The following is a 15,761-nucleotide window of genomic DNA, read 5'->3' as shown; positions in this document are numbered from 1 at the left end:
CGGAATAGGTTAAAATTGTGCCCAATATTGATTTCAGTGGAGATAAAATTCGGGGGACGGCAGGTTTCTACAGCGGGCGGACAATCCGCAGGGCCAAGGTGGCGATGTGATCATTTCCCTCAAGTCTTTCCACAAAGGCAGATTGCCATATCTACCAACAGGGTGCGCTGGTTTGGGAGCGGGAGCTGGAGCCCTGGGTGAACTAGCTCTTGAGGTGCCGACAGCAAAGCTCAGCTGGGTCGACACAGGCCAGGGATGGCGCCTTGGTTGTAGGCCTCAGGACGACACTAGGCTATACACAGAGTACACCCAGCCTTTTATAATAAATAATTTTTGGAGGGGATTTACCCTTTTCTTTCCCCTCTGCCAGCGAGTGTGGCAGTGAGTCATGTCAATGGGTTCAAAGTGGTGAAGGGTCAGTTTTGGAATGACATCAGTAATCCTTCACATAAAGAGCGCGCAACACATGGAACGGACCTTTGAAGTGTGGTCGCTGTTGTAATGTAGGGAAGCTGCGGCAGCCGATTTGTGCACCGCAAGATCCCACAAGCAGCAACGTAATAATGACCTGATCATCTGATTTTTTTTTCACTGCCGTTGATTGAGGGATAAATTTGGCCCCAGGATACCGGGGCGAATCCCCCCCCCTCTCCCCCCTGCTCTTCTAGGAAATTGGGATTTTTTACGTCCACCTGAGAGGGCAGACGGGGGGCCTCGGTTTAACATCTGGTCCGAAAGGCGGCACCTCCGACAGCGCGGCGCTCCCTCAGCACTGGCACTGGGAGTGTCATGCATGGATTACGTGCTCGAGTCTCTGGATTGGGGCTTGAACCCCCGGCCTTCTGACTCCGAGGCAAGACTCTGCAAAAATGGTACGCAGAGGGTTAACAAAACAATTTGATAAAAAACCTCCCTGCAGCAAGTGACAGGAGTATGTGTGTGTGTGTGTTTTTTTTACTAGTGATTTATAATACTTTTCCTCTACCGCTTGCGTGGGCACGTACCTACCTTCCCCTCTACTAGCTTCAAAGCATTCGATCAATTATTCAAATCGTCGAGACCGCATTTGACCCAACACTTCACCCACATGCGAGGGAGAGGCCGGCACTGAGTTAACTTTTTTGTTTAAATGGGCTGGTGTCAAACAAATAAATGTCAAAACAAGGGACCGACTGTCTGCTTGTTAGAGAACATCCACGGCCCACTTTGAACTAGTCCCCTCCTACTGGGGAAATCCATAGCTCGGTTTAACTGGGGGAATTCAGTACAGACAGCAGCGCTTGTGTGCTCAGGAACATCATTACTGCCACAGGCTAGCTGGACCGGGAGCTTCTTCTCAAACTCTCTGTCAGTCCTGTCGAGCAATCCTCTGAGCCGTGGCTGGCGGGGGAGTTGGGGGGGGACGGGGGGCACGCTCGGGTCAGCGGGGCGGTGCCCGGTGTACGTGAGGAGAGTTGACACCCGCAACCGCTTTCCTCCCCCCTCCCAAACTCCCCTCTCTCCCTCTGCCCCCTCCCTCCCTCTCCCGCCAGCCTCTTGCCGCCCTGGCACCCTTGGTGTAATGGCGCAGCCCAGGTCGAAGACGGTGGTGGCGCTGAGCCTGTGGTGTGCCGGGCTGACCGTGGGTATTCTCGGGATCGCCTGTTACCTCGTGGCCACCAGCAGCTGGAGAAAGGTAAGCGGACTTTCTGTTACTTTTCTCTTCGGGTGAAAGCGTTCCCCCCCACTTTATTCCCCCACCACCCCCTTCTCCCCACTCTTCGCCCAACTGGATAAAAGGCCATCCGCCAGAGTCCCCCGCCACCAAATTATTTCCACCTCCACTTCCAAGTGAATCCCGGGAAAGGGAAGGCTTGCATTTCTATCGCGCCTTTCCCGACCTCAGGACGTCCCAGAGCGCTTTACAGCCAATGAAGTCGTTTATTTGAAGTGCGGTCACTGTTGTAATATAGGAAACGCACAGCAAGATCCCACAAACGGCAATGTGATAACGACCAGATAATCTGTTTTAGTGATGTTGATTGAGGGATAAATATTGGTCACAGGACATCAGGGAGAACTCCTCCTGCTCTTCTCCGCAAATAGTGGCCGCGGGATCTTTCACATCCCACCTTAGAGGGCAGGCGGGGGCCTCGAGGTTTAACATCTCATCCGAAAGACAGTGCAGCACTCCCTCAGTACTGCACCTGGAATGGCAGCCTAGATTTTGCCCTTGAAGCTCTAGGAGTGGGACTATGAACCCACGACCTTCTGACTCACAGAGGTGAGAGTGCTACCCACTGAGCCACAGCCGACGCCGTAAGGTGCGAGTCTGGGCTGCATGGGGGGGATGATCGAAGCTTCACCGGCTCGCCGGAAGGCGGACAGCTGAATACTATGGGATGGGTCAGGTGCCTCTGCCCTGGCCTGTATGATGAGGTGAGGGAGGTGGCGGGGGGTGGGGGGGAATTGCGAGGGAACAACGCTACAGATGTAGAGCGGGACCTCATGACGCCCCGTGCCACTGTGTGCTAGACGTGTCGGAAAATGGCAGTTGCGTTGTGCGCGGTTTTCCATGGGGAGGCTGCTTCAGAAAATTCCATTCGTACAATCCACCTGGCGCCGGAACTGAACACCACGTGGAGCGCAGGATTCCCCACTCTGGCTGGACGTGTTCCTGGAGGATTCATTGCAGAACCCCGTCCAGTCAAACAGCCTTTATTCCCCATCGCCCATGTTGTGAAAAATAATAAACAAAATATTTATAGAAGATTTTTCTTTTCTTTAAAAAAATTCTCAGCCTTGTTTTCAAATCCCTCCATGGCCTCGCCCCTCCCTATCTCTGTAACCTCCCTTCAGCCCCACAACCCCCCGGGATATCTGCGCTCCTCTAATTCTGCCCTCTTGAGCATCCCTGATTATAATCGCTCCACCATTGGTGGCCGTGCCTTCTGCTGCCTGGGCCCTAAGTTGTGGAATTCCCTCCCTAAACCTCTCCGCCTCTCTACCTCTCTTTAAGACGCTCCTTAAAACCTACCTCTTTGTCCAAGCTTTTCCTCATCTGTCCTACTATTTCCTCACGTGGCTCGGTGTCAAATCATGCCTGATAATCGCTCCTGTGAGGTGCCTCGAGACGTTTCACTACGTTAAAGGCGCTGTATAAATGCAAGTTGTTGTTGTTGCAAATGATGCAAACGCACATTTTGTTTAAGGCCCCCGTGAATTTTCTCACAGCAGTGTCCAGGAGATTAATTCCTGGGGGGTTGGAAACCCTCTAATGGAGTCGAGTTTTTGCACAGAGTAATGGTCCTGGTGTGTGTATAAGGCCTTAGTTACACTGCAGCTAGCAGTCTGAGAAGGAGCCTCGGCAGATCCTAGTTATACTGCAGGCCGGCCCGAAACTGCCCACTGAGGTGGCACAGCGGCCACTCCGAGTTCCACAATCTGGCACCTAGCCATTAACACCAGCAGAGGACTGGGTGCTGTCTCTCTCTCTCTCACACACGCAAATTCCTGAAAGTCTCCGGGTGAAACAAAAAAGTTTTTTAAAAATTCCCAGCATCTGCAATGAGCTTCACCCATAAGCTGCAGGCTGATCTCGAGTTACTCCCCAGCCTGTATGAACTCAAAGTGCGAGATTAACTCCTGGAGTGGGGAGGCCCTCGGCATGTTTTCTTTATTGTGTTCGGGCGTTAGATCAGGATCGGAGGACTGAGCTATTCCACTCTTTTAAGCATCAACCTTTTAATCTATTTCTTTGTCGATCTATCTATCATCTATCTATCTATCTATCTATCTGTCTATCATCTATCTATCTATCTATCTATCTATCTATCTATATATCCATCTATCTCTCTATCTATCTATTGCTCTCTTTATCCATCTCTATCTATCTATCTATCATCTATCTATCTATCTATATATCCATCTTTCTATCTATCTATTGCTCTCTCTATCCATCTCTCTCTCTATCCATCTCTCTATCTCTCTATCTATCCATCTCTATCTATCTATCTATATCTATCTACTATCTATCTATCGCTCTCTCTATCCATCTCTCTCTCTAGCTCTCTGTCTATCTCTCTATCTATCCATCTATCTCTCTATCTATCCATCTATCTATCTAGTTATCTATCTATCTAGCTATCTATCTCTACCTATCTCTATCTCTCTATCTATCTATCTATCCATCTCTATCTATCGCTCTATCTATCTATATCTATCGCTCTATCTATATATCTCTCTATATCTCTCTCTATCTATTGGTCTATCTCTCTATCTATCTATCGCTCTATCTATCTATCTCTATCTATCTATCTATCGCTCTATCTACCTATCTCTCACTCTCTCTCTACCGATCAATCTATCTATCTATCTATATATCTATCTATCTATCCATCCATCCATTCATCCATCTATCTATCTCTCTATATCTCTCTCCATCTATCTATCTATCTATCTATCTATCTATCTATCTATCTATCTATCTATCGCTCTCTCTATCTATCTATCGCTCTCTCTATCCATCTCTCTCTCTATCCATCTATCTCTCTATCTCTCTATCTATCTCTCTATCTCTCTATCTATCCATCTCTATCTATCTATCTATCGCTCTCTATCTATCGCTCTCTCTATCGCTCTCTCTATCCATCTCTCTCTCTATCTCGCTATCTATCTATCCATCTATCTCTCTATCGCTCTATCTATCCATCTATCTATCAAGCTATCTATCTATCTAGCTATCTCTCTATCTATCTCTCTATCTATCTATCCATCTCTATCTAACTATCGCTCTATCTATCGCTCTATCTATATATATCTCTAGATCTCTCTTTCTATCTCTCTATCTATCTATTGCTCTATCTATCGCTCTATCTATCTATCTCTCACTCTCTCTCTACCTATCAATCTATCTCTCTCTCTATCTATCTATATATCTATCTATCCATCCATTCATCCATCTATCTATCTCTCTATATCTCTCTCCATCTATCTATCTATCTCTCTATCTATCTATCTATCTATGCATCCATCTATCTATCTCTCTATATCTCTCCATCTATCTATCTATCTATCCATTATCCATCTATCTATCTATATCTCTCTCCATCTATCTATCTATCTATCTATCTATCTATCTATCTATCTATCTATCTATCTATCTATCTATCTATCTATCTATCCATTATCCATCTATCTATCTCTCTATATCTCTCTCTATCTATCTATCTATCTATCCCTCTACCTATCTATCTTAGTGTCTGTACTTGTCTATCTACCTTTCTCTCCCTCGCACTCTAACTCTAATCTTTCTATTAGTGTGACCTACATTTAACCCAGTTTTGGTGCCTGTGATTATTGTTACATAATGAAGTGTAACTACTTCCTAATATGTGGCCTGTAAAGTGACACAGCCAGGAGAGAGGGGAGATGATGAAAAGCAAGGGGAAGTCTGATTTTCACACAGATAATAACCGTGTGTGTCATCAGCCTCAGTGACACGGGTAACAGGCAGGCTACAGCTAGAGGCTCACGTACGGACTGCTGCTGCAGGTATGGCAGGTCTGTCCAATATGCAGTCTCCTTTCCACTTGGGTGATGTCTAAGTGGCATAACTGAATGTTACTGCTGTACAGACCCCCCAGCTGGAGCACTGTGTTCAGTTCTGGGAACCGCACCTCAGGAAGGATAGATTGGCCTTGGAGGCCGTGCAGAGCAGATTCACCAGAACGATACCGGGGATAAAAGGGTTAAATGATGAGGAACGGTTGCTTAGGCTAGGCTCGTATTCCCTCGATTGTAGAAGATTAAGGAGTGATCTAATTGAGCTGTTTATGATGATTAAAGCAGTTGATAGGGTGGATAGAGAGAAACTATTTCCTCTGGAAGGGGAAGTCCAGAACAAGTGGGCAGAACCTTAAAATTAGAGCCTGGCCGTTCAGGGGTGATGTCAGGAAGCACGTCTTCACACAAAGGGTAGTGGAAATCTGGGACTCTCGCCCCCAAACAGCTGTGGGGGCTGGGGGGTCAATTGAAAATTTCAAAACTGAGATTGATAGATTTTTGTTGGGTAAGGGTATTAATAGATATGGAACCAAGGCGGGTAAATGGAGTTAAGATACAGATCAACCGTGATCTCATTGAAGGGACAGACTCGAGGGGCTGAATGGCCTCCTCCTGTTCCTATGTTGTAATGACGCAAAGTGAGTACCCCCTTATCTGTTGTATTTTCCGGTACCTTTTAGTGTTTTTTTTATTGTTGGGTTGAGGTACTTGAGGGAAAATAATGCATTTTTGACTCCATTGTTGGCACCCAGTGTCAGTTTTGCACACTCCCAGGTCAGGTACAACCCAGTAAGATGCAGCATGAAGTTTAGTCTGGGCAATTTACTCACCCTGCAGCATGCCACGAGACTAAACAGGATATTAATACATATCCTTTATATCCGAGGGAGGAAACTAAAGATAGAAAGAAGCAGAATGAGAGAGAGAGAGAGAGAGGAAACTGGGGACAGCAGGAAAGAGAAAGTGTGTAGAGAGCGTAAAACAGACCAGTGAAAGGGTGAGAGAGCGAAACAGAGAAAGAAGAGTGGAAGTGACGTGCTGGGGTAAAGCAGAGAAGAGAGAGGCGGAGAGTGAAAAACAGAAAGGAGAGTGGGAAGAAGCAACGTGCTGCAGTAAACAGAGAGAAGAGAGAGAGGCGTAGCTCGAGAGGCAGAGAAAGGAGAGCGGGCAGAAGCAGGTAGAAAGAGAGGAGAAAGAGAGCAAGGAGGGGCTAGGCAAATAAACAAGAAGACAGAGGGGGAGCCACAGAGAGAGAGAAGAAAGAACGGCGAGAGGAAAGAGAGATTGAGGGGTGAGCGAGGAGAGAGAGAGCGAGAAAGGCACTTGTCTGGTGGGAGGGTCCCGATTCCCGTCTCTCCCAATCCCTCGCTGTTCCACTTCCCACCCCCATCCCATGCTGGGTCAAGGGACAACGGTTAATTCTACCAAGGAAAGATGGCTCCCAATTATTTCCCATCAGGCGGTTGAGACATGCTATTCCTTGAAGGCAGCGAATAATACACAAATCTCTCCAGACTTTGATGTGCTCCGTTTTTTTTTTAAGTTTAGTGTCTGTAAGATTTGAAAAGCTTTATTTCAACACCACTGGATCTGCACGAAACCAGTCTTACAGCCTCGACAAATCGCCCAACCTCCTTCAAACACCTCTAGAGGATATTGTGGTTTTACTGCCTCACAACATCCCCCTGAAGCACATAAAAACAGTCAAGGAATGAGTGTAGGCCATTCAGCCCATCAAAACACTGCCTCCCACTACTCGAACTCTCTCAGTCCAGGATCAAACTCTCATTTGAACACCCCTATGGCATAGGAACAGAGGAACAGAAGGAGGCCATTCAGCTCCTCGAGCCTGTTCCAACATCCGTCGCTGACCTGTGACATAGCTCCATCTATCCACCTTAGCTCCATGTCCCTCAATACCCTTGGCTCGCAAAAAATCGATCGCTCTCAGATTTAGAACTATGAATTGAGCTAGCATCTATTGCTTTTTGTGAGTGAGTGTTCCACACTTCTACCACCCTTTGTGTGAAGAAGTTTTTCAATGTGCTGGATTAGTAATATAGAATGAGCACAAAAGTAGAGGTGTAGAGAATGTTACCTGGGCTGGAGCGCTTCAGCTATGTAGAGAAACTGGACAGGCTGGGGTTGTTTTCCTCGGAGCAGAGAAGGCTGAGGGGGGACCTGATTGAGGTTTCCAAAATTATGAGGGGCATATATAGGGTAGATAGAAAGGAACTTTTCCCCTTAGTAGAGGGGTCAATATCCAGGGGGCATAGTTTCAAGGTAAGGGGCAGGAGGTTTAGAGGGATTTGAGGGAACACTTTTTCACCCAGAGGGTGGTTGGAATCTGGAACTCACTGCCTGAAAGGGTGGCAGAGGCAGGAACCCTCACAACATTCAAGGAGCATTTAGACGAGCACTTGAAACGCCAGAGCATACAAGGCTACGGACCAAGTGCTGGAAAATGGGATTAGAATAGACAGGGCTTGATGGCCGGCGTGGACACGATGGGCCGAAGGGCCTCTTTCTGTGCTGTATAACTCTATGACTCTAAGTTATGTTGAACCTTTATAAAGCACTGGTTAGGCCACAACTGGAGTATTGCATCCAGTTCTGGTCACCACACTTTAGGAAGGATGTGAAAGCCCTTGAGAGGGTGCAGAGGAGATTTGCAAGAATGGTTCCGGGGATGGGGGATCTTAGCTACAAGGACAGGTTGGAGATGCTGGATTTGTTTTCATTAGAGCAAAGAAGGTTGAGGGGTGATTTGATAGAGGTGTACAAGATTATGACGGGTTTGGATAGGCTAGACGGGGAAAGGCTGTTCCCACTAGTTGATGGTACAAGGACTAGGGGACACAGATTTAAGGTTTAGGGCAAGAGATACCAGCTAAAGTAATTTCCAGCTAAAGTAATGCACCAGGGAGTTTTATGTGGATGTTGTGGATTCCCTGCAGAGGAGCTTTACACTATGAGGGACACCTGACTCATCACTGCGTGCCGTGCTCCAGTAAGCAAAGCCGGGTCCCCACTCCTCCTACATGAGAGGGCGCTGTTGGAATTAAAGCAGGCCTCCAGCAATGGGCCGGTTCCGTGTCTGGGAGAAATGAGCCGTTTTCAGCCTTGAGTTCCAGCCCCTCCCCCCGCACCCCCCCGCAAGCCTGATCCCTGTTCCTGGGACTAGGGACAGGGTCACTGGCAAGGCTTGGAAGCTAAACAGAGCCAGGCCTGGTTAGTACCTGGAGGGGTGACCATCAGGGAAGACCAGGTGCAGAAGGTCACGGAAGGAGCCCCGAGGAGGGGCGGTTGGTGAGAAGGTCACGGAAGGAGCCCCGGGAGGGGCGGCTGGTGAGCAGGCCCGGGCGTTGGGCTGATGATTGTCGGACAGGAGGAATAGTGGAAATGGAATGGCGGCGCGCACAGACGCAGCGGCTTTGCTTCTCCCAAGACGGTGCTATTTACGTTTAATGTTAATGTTATTTGTACTGGACTTATGGGAGCTTGCAAGATCACATTTCGTTGTTCATGTACTTGTGCATTGTACAATGAAAATAAAGTTGAATTATTATTATTAGTTGGTAACTTAATACATCTGAGGCTCCAGAGGGAGCAGCCTGCCTTCCTGATCCTGGCACTGTCAAGATAGGGAGAGAGGGGAACCTTTGTAAAGTACATTCCCGTCTCTGTCTCTCCACTGGTCTTTGTGTCTCCTTCTCTTCACCTTTATTTCTTCTTCTCGATCTTTCTCTCCGGGTCTGTCCTTCCCTCTGTCTCCCTTGCCATGTATTTCGCTGTCGCTGTTGCCGCCCTTTGTCAGCCTCTGTTTTTAATCCCTGCATTCTGTCTGTCCCTGTCTCTGTCATAGGAACAGAGGAACAGGAGGAGGCCATCAGCCCCCCGAGCCTGTTCCACCATTCAATGAGATCATGGCTGATTTGTGACCTAACTCCATATACCCACCTTTAGCCCATATTCCTTAATAGCTTTGGTTAACAAAAATCTATCAATCTTCGATTTAAAATTAACAACTGATCTAGCATCAATCGCTGTGTGTGAAAAAGAGTTCCAAACTTCTACCACCCTTTGTGTGTAGAAACATAGAAGATAGGAGCAGGAGTAGGCCATTCGGCCCCTCGAGCCTGCTCCGCCATTCAGTGAGATCATGGCTGATCATCCAAATTCAGTACCCGGTCCCTGCTTTCTCCCCATATCCCTTGATTCCCTTTAGCCTTAAGAAATATATCCAACTCCTTCTTGAATATATTTAATGAATTGGCCTCCACTGCCTTCTGTGGTAGAAAATTCCACAGGTTCACCACTCTCTGGGTGAAGAAATTCCTCCTCATCTCTGTCCTAAATGGCTTACCCCTTATCCTTAGACTGTGACCCCTGGTTATGATGGGGGATGGGGGATTTTAGCTACAAGGACAGGTTGGAGAAGCTGGATTTGTTTTCATTAGAGCAAAGGAGGTTGAGGGTAGATTTGATAGAAGTGTACAAGATTATGACGGGTTTGGATAGACTAGACGAGGAAAGGCAGTTACCACTAGTTGATGGTACAAGGACTAGGGGACAAAGATTTAGGCCTGGAAATTCACTATAGCCCCATCTGGGGCGCCAGCCTCGCCAGGGCGCTAAAAGTAGCGCCCCGGACGCAGTCGCAGTTGCCCAGCGGAAATTCAGTTTGAGCGCCCCAGAGGGAAGCGCGGCGCTATGGGAGGCGCCCCGCATCCCTCTTGGGGCGCTGCAACTGAATATCGCTGCGCAACGTGCCGCAGTGCCACACGCTGCGGCACGGCGCTCTGCGGTACTGCAGGCCTTCCTCCCCTTCTTAAAGGGGAGGGGCCTTGTGCAGCGCGATCGAGGATCGCGAGTGCCAGCAAAAGAGGCCGGCACCGAGGAGAAGTGCCGGGCTCTTGGAACACAGCCGGCACTCCGCGGGGGGTGGGGGGGGCTCAGGAGGCCGGGGCCGGCACCTCTCCTTTAATTAGTGCCTCTACCGCCGCAGGTAGGCCCCCTGAACCGGTCGCACATTGCGTCCGGCGTTAAAGCAGGGGGCGCAACTAAATATGATGTCATCGGTGGCGGTGCAGCGCTAACGGCTAGCGCCGCCATTAGCGTCCTGTTGAATGTAGCGGGAGGCGTGGCCAGTGGCTTCCAACCCACTTAGCGCCCTCTTAAGGTGCTAATGGGTGGCGCAGCCCACTGAATTTCTAGGCCTTAAGGTTTAGGGCAAAAGATACAGGGGGAACGTGAGGAAAAACTTCTTTACACAGCAAGTGGTGAGGACCTGGAACTCACTGCTGACGGAAGTGGTGGAAGTGGAGACACTCAATGTTTTCAAGGGGAGACTGGATAGGCACTGGAGGGAAATAAACTTACAGGGCTACGGGGATAGAGCGGGGGAATGGGACTGACTGGATTGCTCTACAGAGAGCCGGCACGAACTCACGAAGGCTGTTATGACTCTATGACATGTTAAAAATATTTGGATATAATTCCTCTGCTAACTATAAGTGTTAACCATTGAATTAAGCATAGCTCTGCTTAAATTAGCAGGCAAGGGAATTTCCTACAAGTGAGGTAACACATTGATTAGAACGGTGGTGGATGCTTACAGCACAGAGTAGGCCACTCAGCCCATCGGGTTGGTGCTGGCTCTTTACTTGAGCGATCCACAATTAATCACATCGCCCTGGCCTCTCCCTCAAGCCCCTGCATGTTAAACGTTTATCCGCATGCCCCTTCACAGATTCTGTTGTGCCTGTATTGACTGCTCCATGTGGCAAACTTTTCTACACCCTTAATTACTCTCTGGGCAGACAGTGGCAATTTAAATTAATGGATGGGAAACCATGTCGCTTTCACTCATCCCTTCCCGATTTCCCTGAATTCCCTGCACCCAATCTATCCAATAGCCCCAGGGCAAGACCAGTACATTTGGGCCTAGTGTCTTAGGCTCTCGACTAGGACATTCAGGCCCAGTGTGTTAGGCTGTAGACTAGGAGATTCAGACCTAGTGTCTTAGGCTCTAGACTAGGACATTCAGGCCCAGTGTCTTAGGCTCTAGACTAGGACTTCAAGCCTATTGCCTTAGGCTGTAGATTGGAGGATCAGGCCCAGTGTCTTAGGCTCTAGACTAGGAGGTTCTGGTCTAATGCCTTAGGCTGTAGACTAGGAGATTTGGGCCTAGTGTCTTAGGCTCTAGACTAGGAGGTTCGGGCCTAGTGTCTTAGGCTCTAGACTAGGAGGTGCGGGCCTAGTGTCTTCGGCTCTGCCACCTTAACTTTGCAGCTTATTGCGATCGCCGCCATTATCTTTTCTTTTCTTCGAGGTAAGCGGCTCTTGGGTCGAGATGAGGCAGATGAGGGGCGAGTGCAGAACATTCGCTGCATTTAACTGGGAGCCAAGGTTTGCTTGGAGCCCATACACCATCGACCAGTTTGACAGGCTCCTCCCAGTGCCAATGCGGGGCGGTGGATGCACAGCTCACCCTGTCTTGTCTGCCGTAGTTCTGTGGTTACAATGGGCAGCTGTCCAAGTTCAAACTGCGCTGCGGGGATGATGCTGTGGCTGTTACCAGCCCACTGCAGGCCTTCAGCCTTCATGAAAAGCATCTACACTTTGCAGAAGAGGTTCTCAGTCCCCACTGGTTCATTTCCTGCATTTTATTTAATCTATCTTTATCTCTCTTTTATCTGTCAAGGCCTTGGCGAGGGTGCAGAAGAGGTTTACTAGAAAGGCACTAGGGACGAAAAACTTCAGTTACGTGGAGAGACTGGAGAAGCTGAGGTTGTTCTCCTTAGAGCAGAGAAGGTTAAGAGGAGATTTGACAGACGTGTTCAAAACCCTGAAGGCTTTTGATAGAGTAAATAAGGAGAAACTGTTTCCTGTGGCGGAAGGGTTGGTCACCAAAGGTGATTGATAAAAGAACCAGAGGCGAAATGAGGAAACATTTTTTACACAGCGAGTTGTTGTGATCTGGAATGCGCTGCCTGAAAGGGCGGTGGAAGCAGATTCAATGGTAACATTCCAAAGAGAATTGGATAAATACTTGAAAGGGAAAAATTGCCCATCTATGGGGAACAAGCACGGGGAGTGGGATAGCCCTGCCAAAGAGCCGTCACAGGCACGATGGGCCGAGTGGCCTCCTTCTCACAGAAATCACAGAAACCCCACAGTGCAGATAGAGGCCATTTCGGCCCATCAAGCCTGCACTGCCACATATCCCACCCGATCCCCGTAACCCCTACACCAACACATATCCCACCCTATCCCCATAACCCCACGTATTTAATCCCCCCCTAACACTAAGGGTCAATTTATCATAGCCAATCAACCTAACCGCACATCTTTGGACTGTGGGAGGAAACCAGAGCACCCGGAGGAAACCCACACAAACACGGGGAGAATGTGCAAACTCCACACAGACAGTCACCCGCGGCCAGATTCGAACACGGGTCCCTGGCGCTGTGAGGCAACAGTGCTAACCACTATGCCACCGTGCTTCTGTGCTGTATCATTCTATAATTCTATATATATCTCTATTGATCTCTATTTCTCTCTCTTTACATCTCTCTCTTTCACTAACTATCTCTCCACCTGTCCATAGATATTCCCTTATCTACCACATTAGTTATATCTTGAAAAAATTCAAATAGCTTCATTAGACAAGACTGACCCTTTACAAAATCCATAATGACGCTCTCTGATCAGTTCATTATTGTTCAAGAGCTCACTCATCCTGGCCCTAATTACAGATTCTAGCGACTTCCCCACAACCGGCGTCAGACTAATAGGCCTGTAATTTCCCAACATTTCCTAACTTCTCTCCTGAAAGGCCTAGCTCTAATTTCCTAGTCTGTCTCTCCCGCCCTTCTTAAATAATGGAATGCCATTGTCAATTTTCCAATCCAAGGGGACAATTCCTGAATCAAGAGAGTTTTAGAAGATCATAGGAACATAGAAACAGGAGGCAGCCATTCAGCCCCTCGAGCCTGTTCCGACATTCAATGAGATCATGGCTGATCTGCTACCTAACTCCACATACCCGCCTTTGTCCCATATCGATTAATACCTTGGGTTAACAAAAATCTATCGATCTCAGATTTAAAATTACCAACTGATCTAGCATCAGTTGCCATTTGCGGAAGAGAGTTCCAAACTTCGACCACCCTTTGTGTGTAGAAGTGTTTCCTAATTTCACTCCTGAAAGGTCTGGCTCTAATTTTTAGACTGTGTCCCCTAGTCCTAGAATCCCCAACCAGCGTATCATGACTAAGAGGCTACAATTTCCTCACCTATTTCTTTTAATACCCTACAGTGGGAACCATCAGGTCCTGGAAATTTAGTCTCATTATTTTCTCCATTGCCCTTTTATTTTACTAACATTTTCTCTGTTAGATTTTCCAGCTAAAGTAATGCACCAGGGAGTTTTATGTGGATGTTGTGGATTCCCTGCAGAGGAGCTTTACACTATGAGGGACACCTGACTCATCACTGCGTGCCGTGCTCCAGTAAGCACAGCCGGGTCCCCACTCCTCCTACATGAGAGGGCGCTGTTGGAATTAAAGCAGGCCTCCAGCAATGGGCCTCTTCCGTGTCTGGGAGAAATGAGCCGTTTTCAGCCTTGAGTTCCAGCCCCTCACCCCCTCCCCCCCCCCCCCATCCTGATCCCAGTTGGTAACTTAATACATCTGAGGCTCCAGAGGGAGCAGCCTGCCTTCCTGATCCTGGCACTGTCAAGATAGGGAGAGAGGGGGACCTCTGTAAAGTACATTCCCGTCTCTGTCTCTCCACTGGTCTTTGTGTCTCCTTCTCTTCACCTTTATTTCTTCTTCTCGATCTTTCTCTCCGGGTCTGTCCTTCCCTCTGTCTCCCTTGCCATGTATTTCTCTGTCGCTGTTGCCGCCCTTTGTCAGCCTCTGTTTTTAATCCCTGCATTCTGTCTGTCTCTGTCTCTGTCATAGGAACAGAGGAACAGGAGGAGGCCATTCAGCCCCCCGAGCCTGTTCCGCCATTCAATGAGATCATGGCTGATTTGTGACCTAACTCCACATACCCACCTTTAGCCCATATTCCTTAATAGCTTTGGTTAACAAAAATCTATCAATCTTCGATTTAAAATTAACAATTGATCTAGCATCAATCGCTGTCTGTGAAAAAGAGTCCCAAACTTCTACCACCCTTTGTGTGTAGAAGTGTTTCCTAACCCCTGAAAGGCCTGGCTCTAATTTTTAGACTGTGCCCCCCTAGTCCAAGACTCCCCAACCAGCGGGAATATCTACCCTATCTGTTCCCCTTAATACCTTGATAACTTCAATCAGATCACCCCTTAACCTTCTAAATTATAGGGAATACAACTCTAATTTGTGTAATCTCTCTTCGTAATTTAACCCTTGGAGTCCGGGTATCATTCTGGTAAACCTACGCTGCTCTCCCTGCAAGGCCAATATATCCTTCCTACGGTGTGGTGCCCAGAACTGCTCCCAGTACTCCAGGTGTGGCCTAACCAGGGCTTTGTCCAGCTGCAGCATAACGTCTACCCCCTTGTATTCTAGTCCTCTAGATATAAAGATCAGCATTCCATTAGCCTTTTTCATTATTTTCTGTACCTGTTCATGGCATTTTAACGATCTATGTACCTGTTTTTCTATCTCTAGAGCCCCGATCTAGCCTTGCCCACCTGGCAGGAACGGATCGGGTTCCAGTCGGGTGTCTGTTTTACACCCCACCCGATTTTGCTCCCCACTGATGACCTCAGATTTGGTTAAAATTTCTGTAGCTGTCTGCTTGTGTTTTTCACCACCTCTCTGTCCTTCTATTTCCCTCTGTCTGTCCGCCTCTCTTTCCTACCGCCTCCCTCTCTCTTTCTCCCTTCCTCTCTGTCTCTCCTTTATCTCTTCGTCAGCCTTGGCTCAGTAGGTAGCACTCTCGCCTCTGAGTCAGAAAGTTGTGGGTTTAAGTCCCATCCAGCTGTAAATTCAGGCTGACTTTCCCAGTGCAGTACTGAGGGAGCGCTGCACTGTCGGAGGTGCCGTCTTTCGGATGAGGCGTTAAACTGAGGCCTCGTCTGTTCTCTCAGGTGGATGTAAAAGATCCCATGGCACTGTTTTGAAGAAGAGCAGGGGAGTCCTCCCTGGTGCCCTGGCCCATATTTGTCCCTCAACTAACATCACTATAAGCAGATTATCTGATCATTACCACATTGCTGTTTA

The 15,761-nt window shown here is 48.2% G+C and overlaps 1 protein-coding gene across 1 annotated transcript in view; it reads left to right on the top strand.

Moving 5' to 3' along the window:
* Positions 1–1,561: 1,561 nt before the first annotated feature.
* The window catches only part of LOC147096223 (lymphotoxin-alpha-like), a 50,096-nt gene continuing 35,896 nt past the window's right edge, over positions 1,562–15,761 (top strand). Inside the window, exon 1 of the mRNA XM_085973797.1 lies at positions 1,562–1,675. Coding sequence (XP_085829923.1) covers positions 1,562–1,675 — 114 coding nt within the window. The remainder of the gene's footprint in view (positions 1,676–15,761) is intronic.

The sequence above is a fragment of the Somniosus microcephalus genome, unplaced genomic scaffold, assembly GCF_052327205.1.
Source record: "Somniosus microcephalus isolate GS21.2 unplaced genomic scaffold, FLI_Smic_1.0 unresolved_chr1, whole genome shotgun sequence".
NCBI lineage: Eukaryota > Metazoa > Chordata > Chondrichthyes > Squaliformes > Somniosidae > Somniosus > Somniosus microcephalus.
Note: the sequence above shows the minus strand (reverse complement) of the source record. Positions and strands in the feature narration are given on the sequence as shown.